This window comes from Hippocampus zosterae, chromosome 8, assembly GCF_025434085.1.
Source record: "Hippocampus zosterae strain Florida chromosome 8, ASM2543408v3, whole genome shotgun sequence".
In the NCBI taxonomy this organism is placed as follows: Eukaryota; Metazoa; Chordata; class Actinopteri; order Syngnathiformes; family Syngnathidae; genus Hippocampus; species Hippocampus zosterae.
Window position 1 is genome coordinate 11,680,983 of NC_067458.1, and position 12,422 is coordinate 11,693,404.

A 12,422-nucleotide genomic window follows, 5' to 3' on the forward strand; every position below is an offset into this window, starting at 1 on the left:
AAAACATCTTTTGTATTCCGAAATAAATAAAACGGAATTAAGGCAAATTCTTTCTGTGAGGCCCGGCACCAAATGCCCTGCGGACCGGTACAGGTCCGCGGACCAGCGGTTGGAGACCCCTGCGCTAGACGAAAGAAAAGAGAACAGATTTAGAATCAGCGCACACAAAAAAAAAATCCACAAGAAGAACTTGTATTACTGCTGCTAAATTGTAAAAATGTATTGATCAAAGTAACATGAAAAAATAACCCCCACACGTGTGGTCTCACCAACTGTATGGATTCAGGGATAACATTTGTAATAACCAAATTGTGAGCAACCAGCCCAACACCAGCAGTGTATTGAGCAAGGCCTGCTAAACTGAAACCAGCTAAAGTGGCTTTCTCTCCGCCTGAAGGCACTCAGTAACAAGGCTCCGGCCACTCTCCTGACAGTTGTAACTGTCAAGGTTTAAAAGAGTTGCAATAAATCAAAGGCCTTTTTTCCCCCTGCATCATCGTTTAAATTTGTTTGAGAAGTCCGAGGGTGGCAATGAAACTGTGGAAATGAGCCTAGAGCTGAATTTCCTCCTGTCTAACTCTACCCCGCCAACCTCCTGCATTGCTTCAACTATCCGTGAAGTTTGAAGAAACATAATGGACATCACATGTGTATTAGGTTCCTGGTCCAATTCCTAGTATGGTAATTGCGAGAACACAAAGACTACATTGTGTGCAAAGACACATTGCCGTTTCATCCATTGTGTTTTCATAATTTTAGTTGTTGCTTCCAGTGTCAAGTTTATGTATTTATTTATTTATTTATTAATGGATAGCAATAACTCAGCTGTACATTTCTGATCGAGCATTTGCAGCACCCACTTTTGAATTGGTGGGTTGGCTAGACGCACAGACTGTCACCTGTTGTTCGACAATAGAGAAAACTAACACTTTTTATTCCCTGCTGACAAACACTGAGTTTGATTCTTCTTTTTTGTCAAAGTTATTGCTGAGTTTAACGATGCCATGCAACTATGATGTCACTTTATTTCCATGCTGCCGCTAACACATTCATTGTGGAAACCTCACATCGTTCTTAGTTTAACATTCCAAACAATCTCATGACAAATTGACGTTAAAACTAAAACTGTAGGTGACAACATCGCGTTGGGATGATAAAGAGTCTCTCGAGTCTGACAATCTGTGTTGCTGGAGTGCCTTGTATGTATATGGGATACATACATCATCAGCTACAGCTGTAGGAAGTTGCACACTCTGCCTATTTAAATATACACATCCTCTTTCACTGTATTTTTATTCACGACTGGAATATGATAGCCCGGGGCGCTTGACAAGTATGTTTAAAAAAGAAACTAACCCGGTCTTGGAGACTTAGTCCCCCCCGGCCCCTCTTGCAGCGGTCCGAACAGGGACCCCCTCATGACCTCTGGTCGAGGGTCACAGTAGTGTGTATTGAGTGGGTGAAACACAAAGCATGTAAAAACCCTTGACTGAATTGTATCTTTTTTTGACACATGGTCATGAAGAATGCACTATTGTATATGAACATGTGGTGCCGGTGCCGCTTATAAAACATAAACTTTACGTAATAATACGTCAAAGGTGTCATCAGCATTTGGATAGTCACTCATATTGTACAGCCAAAAAGGGGGATGCCCCTCTGTCAGTGAGATAGGCCAAGTGAAACAATCATGAACAGACTCACCAATCAACGTTCATATTCTGCTTCTTGACCTCATGCTAAAACATTTTTTAAACTAGTTTACACCGTAACTATCTAAGGTGCTCTCTCTAACGCGACCAAACTATTAAGACCCCACACACACACACACACACACACACACACACACTGTGCCACCCAGCTTGCTCGTGCACAATCTTTTTCACCCGCTTGAATTGCGTGTGTGTGTCTGCCCCGTTCTGCTCTGCTGACTCGAGACAGCAGCAGTGGTGGGCAGGCTCAAACACATTTGGCCTCCCGAGCTTGGACTCCGCAGTGGGTGTCAAAGACATGCCATCCCGCAAGGCCCCTGGGCTCGATGCGGTGCCAGCACGAGATGAGCCAACATACACACACAGCATAGGGTGTTTTGATAAAAAGCATCCACAGAAGACTTCTCCTGTCAATAACCTCAAGAATCTGTTTTGGTCTCTATTTTGACGATACTGCGGTCTGGTGACATGAACACACATAATCAAGCAAGTCAGGCGGTGGATTGTTTTTGTTTTTTTTTAAATACTTTAAACAAAGATTAGGATTGCATTCATTGGACAGTAGCAGATAAATGCCTGAGCTAACTTTTTGATTTTTTTTTTGGGGGGGGGGGGATGGAGAGTACAAATCTGTCTGCAGTCGTGACACAATTTCAATTTCTGTCAACCATCACTGTGGAGTTAGACCAACACTCAAAGTGAATTAGAAATACATTATAATTGTTTCTTGCTCTCGCTCTAATAGATGACTGGACAAATCACAATGGACTTCCCATTCTGTGCAATGCTTAAAAGTTACAATGCTGTTCTATTGCAAGTAAAAAAAGATCATTTTCCATTTTTTACATTCTTACGTAGTGTATCGATATTATGCTAAAAATATGAATATGTAATCCTATTTTCTTGAATGTTAATTTTTATTCAAAGTCGTTTGATTCTGGTGATTGTCTGGTGATCAATCCAGGGTGTATCTTGCCTCTGACTCAAATTCAGCTGTGATTTACTCATCACTCTAATGACGAAAAGCACAATTGAAAATATATGGATTGATAGATATTTTTATGACTCAAATATAACGTTCATCTTATCATGCCTCAGAAATTAGCTTTATATCCATTTACAACCAAGTACACAAAGCTGAAACCTATTTTTTAAAACTCATTCTTTAGTTAAATTTGGTCATTTACTGTTGTTTTGTTCAGTCACTAGCAGTTATATTTCCAAATTGATGTCAAAACAAAACCACTTTACATGAGTTAAGACAGGGTTTTAATAATACACTTACTTCTGTGTGTTTAATTAGCCAATATCATATGGCTATTACTTTCAGATGTCATCATGTTTCCTCAACGCCAAAACTACCATAGTGAACCTGATTAATTGACAACAATAAATGTTCAAATTTGCATGACCTGGTAAGAGTTTTCTCTCACATGAATGAAGTAGAGTAGAAATAATTCTGTGCTCTATCTATCCCCCAGCATGGTGTGTGAAGGCACCAGCTGGCCAAAAATGGCCGTTGCCTGCCTCCATGCGAAATTCCAGCTCGGTAAATCTTTCCACGCCACCATTTGAGCCATGAAGTAGACCTCTGTGCACATGAGCACTACTGCAGACCCGGATAGCATAAAGCATGTCAAGTGTGCTGTTTTCTGGTTCAATTTTGCCCAACATCGCAATACCACAACCACACGATACCCTCCATACCATCATCTCACCCTGACACTCACTTTGCTGTCTGACCCACGCCCTCTCCCTGAGCGTCTTATGCCCATCTAAATCAAAATCATTGTACATCTGTTCAATAGAGCTGCTGTCAGACAAATGAGCGACAAATCGGATGGAGAACTTGAATATTAAGGGTCCACAATCTCAGTTAAGCTTGATATTGCTCACCTTCATTGCTTGGTATTTAAGTGGATCACAGAAAGAAATACAGATAAACAATAGAATAATAAAAACAGCAATTGGCCAAAATTGAGCACAAGTCCTCCTCTGAGGCTAGACAATCCTAATTTAGATGATCATCAAATTGTTCTCCTCACAGATATATGAATTTTATCAAAATTAAGATGTGCTAAACCCAATGATCAATTAAAGAAGTTCATAATTGTTTGTAAAAGTGGGATAAAAATGTTGGGCACACCTTTATCCCGATCATTAGTATAATCATAAAGTTTAGGTTACGATCTGGATGGGCTCTTTCTTGGCCCATGCCTCACAACTTTACAGAGCCTGAAATTAGAGGTGAAATTAGAGGTGAAATTAGTTGAGGCGTATTTTTTTTTTTTTTTTTGCACAATGCTATTAAACCAACTGCAATGCAAATATTAAACTCCATGGCAAACAAGTAGAATGATATGTAGCCACAACTTATTAAAAATACAAATAAAAACCAAATCAAATATGATTAAGGTTATATTATAATTATTGTTGTTTTATACTAAAACAAGAAAACAAAATAATAAGTAACATAAAGCCTATACTGTACTGTATTTTTCTTTCAGAGCAGCAGAACAATGAGGCCAAATCATCCCTCCAATTGATTCAGGACCAGTGATAAATAGCCTTATGAATTGTAATTCTTCCTTGCTCGACCACTGCAAGAACGTCTCGCTGCCTGCATCTACTTCTGCATTTTTGAAAGGCTGAGCAGAATTGATCCACTCAATCGATGCGGAGCACATCAACTGACACTTTGTGGACGCCTCCATGTGACAATTACACCCATGCCAACGCTTATATACTCTTTCATAAGACGAGATAGATAAATGTTGAGGTTTTTGTTTGTTTGTTTGTTTGTTTGTTTTTTTTTGCAAATTTGCACTCTTTTGCATCGCCTCACAAAGAATCCTTAATAGATCATGTTGAAATTTAAATATATATCTCCAATGCACATTTTGTTTCGGAATTTGCCTTCTGTTGTTATGGAGAGGCGCACTGAAATTAACTTTGCAGCGCTCTTAACATAAGAAAAACCATCCAGTCAGCTGCCATATATTGTTTTGTTTTGTTTTTCCCCCTTGACTTCGTTCATGCTCGCGCCGCATCATTCAAACTCAACTGGTCGCAAATGTGATTTAGAAACACCGCTCACGCTTGGCACAAGCCGTGATTATTGTAATAACATAAAAATGATGACGCTGACAAGGACCCCCACTGTCATATACGCAGACTCACACACAGTGTAAATCATTCGCCAAGCGTAAACGGGCCCAGGAAGCTCCCGCAGAGGTGTGATCTCACCCACGTCATACAAAAAGTGTGTATCAGCGCTCCCCTTTTGCACGCAATCACTCCATGTTGGGCCATAAATACAGCTTTGGTGTTCCAACAGACTACTGAACTCTTCTTTGTCTTATTTATTTTTTGAGGAAATGTAAGTTCAAAAACTAAAGTAAGCATAATAATTGCCGCTATCTAGTCAAAGAAAGGCTTCCCGGTAGAAAAGATATTGCATGTCACATCTGGACCGATATGATCAAATCAATGCACGTACAATAAACATGAAACTGAATATAACTGTTACATCAATTTAGAGGGACTTGAAACATTGAATGACTTCTTAAGCCCGCAAATGCGAGGGTCAACGCACATATGAGACACGTAAAACCATCTGGATTCACTTTAAACCGGCCTATAAAATAACCTTATTTACTTACAGAGTATTTTTGAATTATATTAGTTGCATTAAAACCCTCTGATTTGAACATTAAACACTTGTTATTCTGACCACCAATTTTAGAGATAGCAACCATCACCTTGAAAAACAATAATAATGCAAAACATTTTCTTGTTGAATGCGACTTCCAATAACTGTTCTAAGACGGGTCTCATTAAACTCAATTCGTAAATATTTTGTATTTGCATAAAACGTCAAACCCACTTCTCTTTTGGGGGCACGCGCCACTAAAAATTAGCCACCCCGAACGAGCCAGAACCTGTAAATCGATGTAAATTATTGCTTTTCTGCCTGTGTATGGGGAAGCCCACAAAAGAGAGGGAGCGCGAAAGAAGAGAGAGATGAAACCATTAATTATTCCCCGGGCTGTGTGACCTCGGGACCCGGGGAGTCTCGCAGTGACTGACCCCCCCGCATGGCTCAGTCTTTTTTTTTTCCCCTCAAAGTACAACAAAACAGAATCAGAGTCTTCACCATAAATCAATGTGCTGGATTAAACGCTTCTAGGTAAGCCCAACGCCGGGTCGGTGGGACAGAATTTATGACATCACTTTTGTAGCGAAATCCATCCGTTTGCGAAGCAGAGACACAACCCAGTCCACCGGTGCAATTGTAGGTCTTTTCGGCCTCATCCTGACTACATCTGGAGCTAACTTGAGCCCAGCAAGCCCCAAATCATGCATTTAAACCACGTGTTTTCAAGCACAGATGTCCAACTAGTGTCCACTGTCCTTCAATGGATCACTCCTGCGATGGTCTATTGAAAATAATGATCAACTATTTCAAAGGTTCTGTATACCTCATGTATTGTCTTAAATACCCAGATTTAAAAGAATCGTTAAACTTGTATTTGGGGGATGTTCTGATGAATTATTAGGTCAAGAACTTCGACAGCAGACTTCAATAAAGGCAACGACGCGTTTCAAATAAGAGTTACACATTTCACTCTGAGAACTTCCGCACAAAAGAAGTTTTTTTTTTTTGTCTTTACCACAGCTCAAAATGGAATTTTCTTTGTTTAAAATGCAATATGCTATAAGTGGTGGGATTGTTAATTCACTATTCTTCAACTATGGGTCACTACATAAATTGTAATGAATTAATGACGTAATTGAATTCTGATATTTATTACCGGTAAAACAAATGGGGTAAACTATAGTGGGAAACACAAATTTAACCTTTTGCAAAAAAAGAAAAAGAAAAAAAAGACAGATGGCACGGCACACAGTCATGCAGGCAAATGCGCTCAAGCCAGTGGTCCAACGTCCCACTTTTCACCGCACCACAATGCACTCTCAAATCCAGCATTCATGCCATTCATGATGCAGGCTTTAGTGCTCTCCCTGCCCTTTTAACTACTTTTTGTCGTTTTCAAAGAATAGGGACGAGAAAAAATGACGAATGGCTTACATAAATTTCCAAGTTAAAAAAAAAACATTGGCAAACTGTAATAAAAGTAATTTTATATCCAGGGGTGTTCCGGTATAATTCATGTTTATTTTAATTAAAACTAAATGGCAATAGGTGAAAGGAAATATTTTTCAAACGAAAAGAAATATACACGTTTATATATTTTTTTAAAGTTGGTGGCGTTTTTTTAAACACTTTTAAACGATGACATACTTTGCATGTGTTACGGTCTGCATGTGAAAAGGCCACAAAACCCTAAAGGACACGCAGTTAACCTCAGAAGAAGTGTTTTTAAAGTGTGTGCGGGTGGGGGGGGGGGGGGGAACCACCGGCAAGCACGTCGGCTCCCCGGTGAGATACAGTGTGGCGCTAATTCCCTCTAAAAGAGCAAGAAAGCAGCAGCAGGCGACGGCTCATGTTTGAAAAATAAGAACAAAAAGGCGAATACACAACTTCCATTGCGGTGCTGAAAAATTGCGCACTGAAAGTTGCACCTCCCGCCCTCCGTAAAACAAATGTCTATTATGGGTCAGTGGAAGTGATTGGTTCTGACCCATTTGAAAACCAGTTGAAGCATACTGCATTGAACTTTAATTTAAGCGGTTCAGAAAATGGATGGATGGAGGAATTTCTTACCTTCAACTGCAGTGGCTACGGGCAGCAAGAAGCTGCACAAGAGCAGAATGTAATCCATTGTCATAACGCGCTCATGTAAACAGACCCACGAGATGGACGGTGCACACACTCCACGCGCAGTCCGCTCCTTCCAGTCCCAACCTTGTTATGCCCACGGAACCATTCAACAAAACACCAAAAGATGCGCGTTTATGGGAAGAAATTACACCATCGGGTAGGTGAAAAATACAGCAGCCGTCCTCTTTCTCACTCTTGTTTTTTTTTTTTTTTTTAAATCTCCAGTGCGCCTTTAAATAGAAGCAGAGGAACCGGTACCAGAACTCCACTGGTGTCCTCCTTTTCCGCGCACTGAGCAGGTCAGCTGCGAGCAGGTAGTCCAGTCCGGGACCACACCATTGGCGCAGTAGTTCCACAATCAGGATTTCCCTTCTGAACAGTCACTGAGAAAAAAAAACACCACCCACTTTCTGCGAGGAATATCCTAAAATCTATTTTCTGTTTGGTCACAACGGAGGAGAAAGACGCACTTGCGACACTACCGTAGTGCGTGTAGTCCATAAAAAGAATTCAAATAAAGTGTGGGAGCCCGCCCCCGTCCAACAACAAGCGATACTCCAGGAACCGGGTTTAAATGGTACAGTATTTATTCCCTGAGCGGATTGATCAGTGCTGGCTGCTGCTGTGGACCGTCTGCCTCGCTCTGTGCACTGGAATGAGGCGCACAGCGGTGGAGGAAAAAGGAAGGGGGAGAGAGAGAGAGAGAAAGAGAGAGAGAGAAAGAGGGCGAGGAAAGGGGAGGGGTCAGCCGGCATTGACAAATGTCAACCTCACCATCATGCTTATGGTTAAAATGAAATTAAAGTTGACTTCTCTTTAGATACCAACAACTGTTGTCTCTCAGCCGATCTGCGTGTGGATTTAGGAGAGCAACGATCCGTTTTCTCTTTTGACAAACCCAAAAAGGCTAAAATCCAACAAATTGCCATTTTAGGGAAGGACAACAACAGAGCAGTGTAGGGAAAAGGGTTTGATGTTAAGGTCGTGTTGCGTAGTTGTACTCCTTTGTTTTGCAGTCTGCGGCTGCGTTTTCCTGACTGTATGAGATTCAAACAACGCACGCGCTCCTGTCCACAGGCATGGACACACAGCGCCCCCTGCGGATCGCTTCTATGAGCGAGAGGGAGAAAAAGAGAAAGACGGCAGGAAAGGGAGAATTTCTGTTTATGAAAAAAAAAAAAAACAATGTCACGATGAAAACACCGGGAAGAAAACGTCACTATTTGGGTTCATCTGAGTATGATAGTGACATCACAAAATCAAACACTGAATAATCAATACAATGACAAGAAAATATGTTTAACTTTGACCTTTTAACATTGGTTTCACAGAATGCTGAGATTTTTTTCTGGTTATATTCTATACAACGTACATTCACCACTGCACTCGGATGCGTGCAGAAAGTGATTCAGCTCAGTAGGCATAACAAAATCTTTTTTTCTTCTTCTTCGGCTCATAGAGCTGCAAAGTGTTTTCCCTTTACTGCTAAAGCTGACAGCAGGAGGTGAGAGGGTATCTGCCACAGCCTGAACTTTACAGCCGTTCTCCTCATTCGCCGCTGCAGTTGTTTTGTCGTATCACTAAGTGCCTGGGGTTCCTTCTCAAAAGTGCATTAAAGCATATTCCAAGGCATTTATCTTCTATTTTTCTTTCACACGCATTAAGAGATATGATCATGTTTCCAATGCTGAAATTAGCATTTGCTTACCTTTCTTATACATTTCAGTGGATGAAATTGGCGATAAAGCAAAAATGGAATGATGAAGGTACTGTATGTTCCCGTTTTTAGAGAATTTTTAATCGATACTGATCTAGTTTGAATGATCTTGCCTTCGTAGAGCTTGGCTGAACGGGCAATAATGAGCGATGGAATTGCACAACCTGCCATCATTTTTAATTATGTTTCATATTGTGTTCTCTGCTCTATGTGAAAAAAAAGTTAAGTTGAAAGTAGACCAATAACCTCTGCTCATAAGGATACGTCACTGTTAATTCAAGCAAACTACGGGATGCAGGCCACCTTTATTTTTTTAACTTTATTCTGTTTACATAAACCAGCATTGATGTCAATTCAAGGGAATTCATCGGCTGGAAGTATTTCAAGAAATGAATATAAAGAGTTCAGGCATTTGCAAGGAAAGTAGACCTGTGAAATGTTGCAGGGAGGCCAAACGACTGTTCTGTTAGTGTAAAGTTGAAAGGCGATTGGATGTCATTTCCTGGGAGGTGCAAGCAGACAGACGTAACCATGTGGTCTGTTGTGTGTCTCTTGCACGGACGCCTTAACACGGACTGCTGAAAAATATTTTTAGGGGAAAACCAAAATGTATGTATTATTTTCACTCTATATTCAAGAGTTACAATAAATAGATGGGCGACTAAAGTGGACTCCCAAGAAACTTGAGATTGTTCTCCCTCTGTATTGATGTCATTTTTTTATCACCACTGTTGTTTCGCTAAGTAGAATTTCTAAAAATATACACGTATGGCCTGCCTTTATGTTCAAGTGCTACAACGACTACTCATAAATGAACAACAATCATCATAATGGTAATTTTTAAATACGTATAATAATGAATCGTTAATGCTGTATTATTTAAAAAAAAATAAAACAAAAGCAAATGTATTTAAAAGGATGTTATGATTGGACGGGGTCAGAAAAACATAACATAACATAACAACAACAAAAAAACCACTGGGTTCATAATGTGTCTTTTTGGTGACTTATTTCCTTTGATCAGTGGTCGCTTCAAAGCACGCCATCTAAAGACACCGAAGCCCGGTCTCGGCTGCCTGGTCGCTATTAGAGGCCAGGATTACAAGTGCCACCCCTGTCATTTCACCAAGCGTCTGATCGCGCTGACTCGTAACAAAATAAAATAAGACAGCTTTCCCAAAATACAGCTTTAGATTTCAAGGCTTTATCTGAGATTTTGTTGTGTATTTGTTCCCGTGATATGACAGTAATACAGTAATATGTTTATTGCCGTCAAACACAATTCCAGAGTGAAAAGGAAAATAATATTAAGTATGTTCTAACACTGAGAATATGTGCATTATTAAATAGTTTAATTTTTTCTGAGATTTACAGTTCAACACTTGAATTGAATACAACATTGTCAAATTTGATGCACACAATTGATGCAGATTTTTTTCCTTTTACGGAGTTTATCGTTCTTGGTCTGTTTCAGGATGTTGCTAATATAAATTTCAATCGTAAAAATTTCCGACATTTCCCATGGTTTAATGGTCGTAACACATCAAAAGTTGATTTTTACCGTGGGCACAAAGCAAATTATGACAGTAAATTACATTATCCAATGCCCTTTATCCTATCTTCTAACTGCAATAACAACAAATTCCTGAATAATGCATTAACCCCATAACAAATCAATTTTGGTCTGATCTGCTTTTGATTGTGCTACCTTATGTAAATGGCAATATATTCCATGGACACACGTGCACAGGTTAGAGCTCACAATGTGATCCAGGGAATGTCTGACGGCACCTGGCACGTATTAGAAACACAGTTTGCAAAGTAGTCGACATTTCACTGCCATATGGAAATTTTTTTATGCTTACACCTACTGGGCCCTCAGCAGACACTCACAAACCTCAGCCGTTCGTCCTCCCCCTCATATTGTGCCAGGATATCAGTGTCTCTGTACGTTCTCTATTTCACACACACAAACACACACACACACACACACACACACACACACACACTATGGACCTTTTCGGACACGGAGCAAACTTTCAGTTCTTTTCCGCCATTGCAAATCACATTTCTGGGCTGAAACACAAACACACACATTAACCCCACTTCTATAACATGTATAAAACTTTTACACACACACGCACACACACACTGTAGCTCTCATGTCTGGGTTCGGTCTAATAGCAGTGCTAATGTGATGTGAGTGTGAGCGGATCGCTTTACTCCCGCAATATTAAGGGAATGGTACTGCTGGTTGTGTTAGAGTGTCTTTTGACGCGCGCGTGTGTGTGTGTGTGTGTGTGTGTGTGTGTGATTGTGTGTGCATGAACAGGCGTTGAGTGCTGCTGGTAGAAGTACTGGTGGCGTAGGAATGGGTAGTGGGTGGCTCTGGAGAATCTCAATATGTGCGTGTGTCGGGGGTGGGAGGGCGGTTCACAGAAGTTTTGTAGCAGAATGGGGGTAGGGTCGTGGTTAGACTAATCCTTCAGGCCTTCACCACTGACCGAGCACTTAACACGGGATCACAAATGCCGTTCGAACTGAACCCCCCTGGGTACTGCCATCAAGCAGCCTCCTCTAAACACAGCACCGCAAACACACATGCAAACAAACACACCGAACACTGCATTCATTTTCGAGGTTTCACCTCTTGTTCCAGTCACCAAATTGTAAATCAGCACCTTCGTGCTAACTGCACAATGTTCCTCTTCCTCTCCAACACCCCAACATCGACAGCAACCAGCTACCGTCTGACACTGTTGACTAAAACCATGTTTTCAGCAAGTGGTACAGTTCCATTTTGTTCACCGCAGTACCATTTGGAACACACAAGCTTAGAATATTTCACGCCATGTGGGGATAGTTAACATGAAAAACTGCATACATGCATACAGTATGGAATTTGCCACATTACACAATGGCACCCAAAACAACTTGCAGATTCACTTCACTTCAATGAACAGGACACTTGCAAGCCAACATGGACCCAGTCGTTGTTTATAGGCCTCCGCGCCTAACATATTTTCAGCTAGGCTGAGATAGGCTTTTGCAGATTAAAAAAATAAATACAATAAAATACCCCCCTTGTGTCTTTATACTTTTGATGTCTTATTGATAAGTAACTCAAATGAATATTTAAAAGCAGAAAAAGCTGCTGTGATAAAATGAAATGAATAAAAAAAAGTTTGTGATTGGCTGGCAACCAGTT

The 12,422-nt window shown here is 40.6% G+C and overlaps 2 protein-coding genes across 15 annotated transcripts in view; one reads left to right on the forward strand and one right to left on the reverse strand.

Moving 5' to 3' along the window:
* Positions 1–8,173, reverse strand: part of LOC127606300 (ephrin type-B receptor 3-like) — a 55,723-nt gene extending 47,550 nt beyond the window's left edge. For 7 of the 14 annotated variants that reach the window (XM_052074500.1, XM_052074497.1, XM_052074510.1 and 4 more), the window contains exon 1: positions 7,441–8,171. In XM_052074500.1, coding sequence (XP_051930460.1) covers positions 7,441–7,504 — 64 coding nt within the window. In that variant the 5' untranslated portion in view covers positions 7,505–8,171. Of the gene's footprint in view, positions 1–7,440 lie in introns of all 14 variants that reach the window. The other 7 variants (XM_052074507.1, XM_052074503.1, XM_052074508.1 and 4 more) reach the window with 3 other exon arrangements.
* LOC127606362 (profilin-2-like) overlaps positions 1–12,422 on the forward strand; it is a 437,001-nt gene that overhangs the window by 16,810 nt on the left and 407,769 nt on the right. The gene's annotated exons all lie outside the window — the stretch shown is intronic.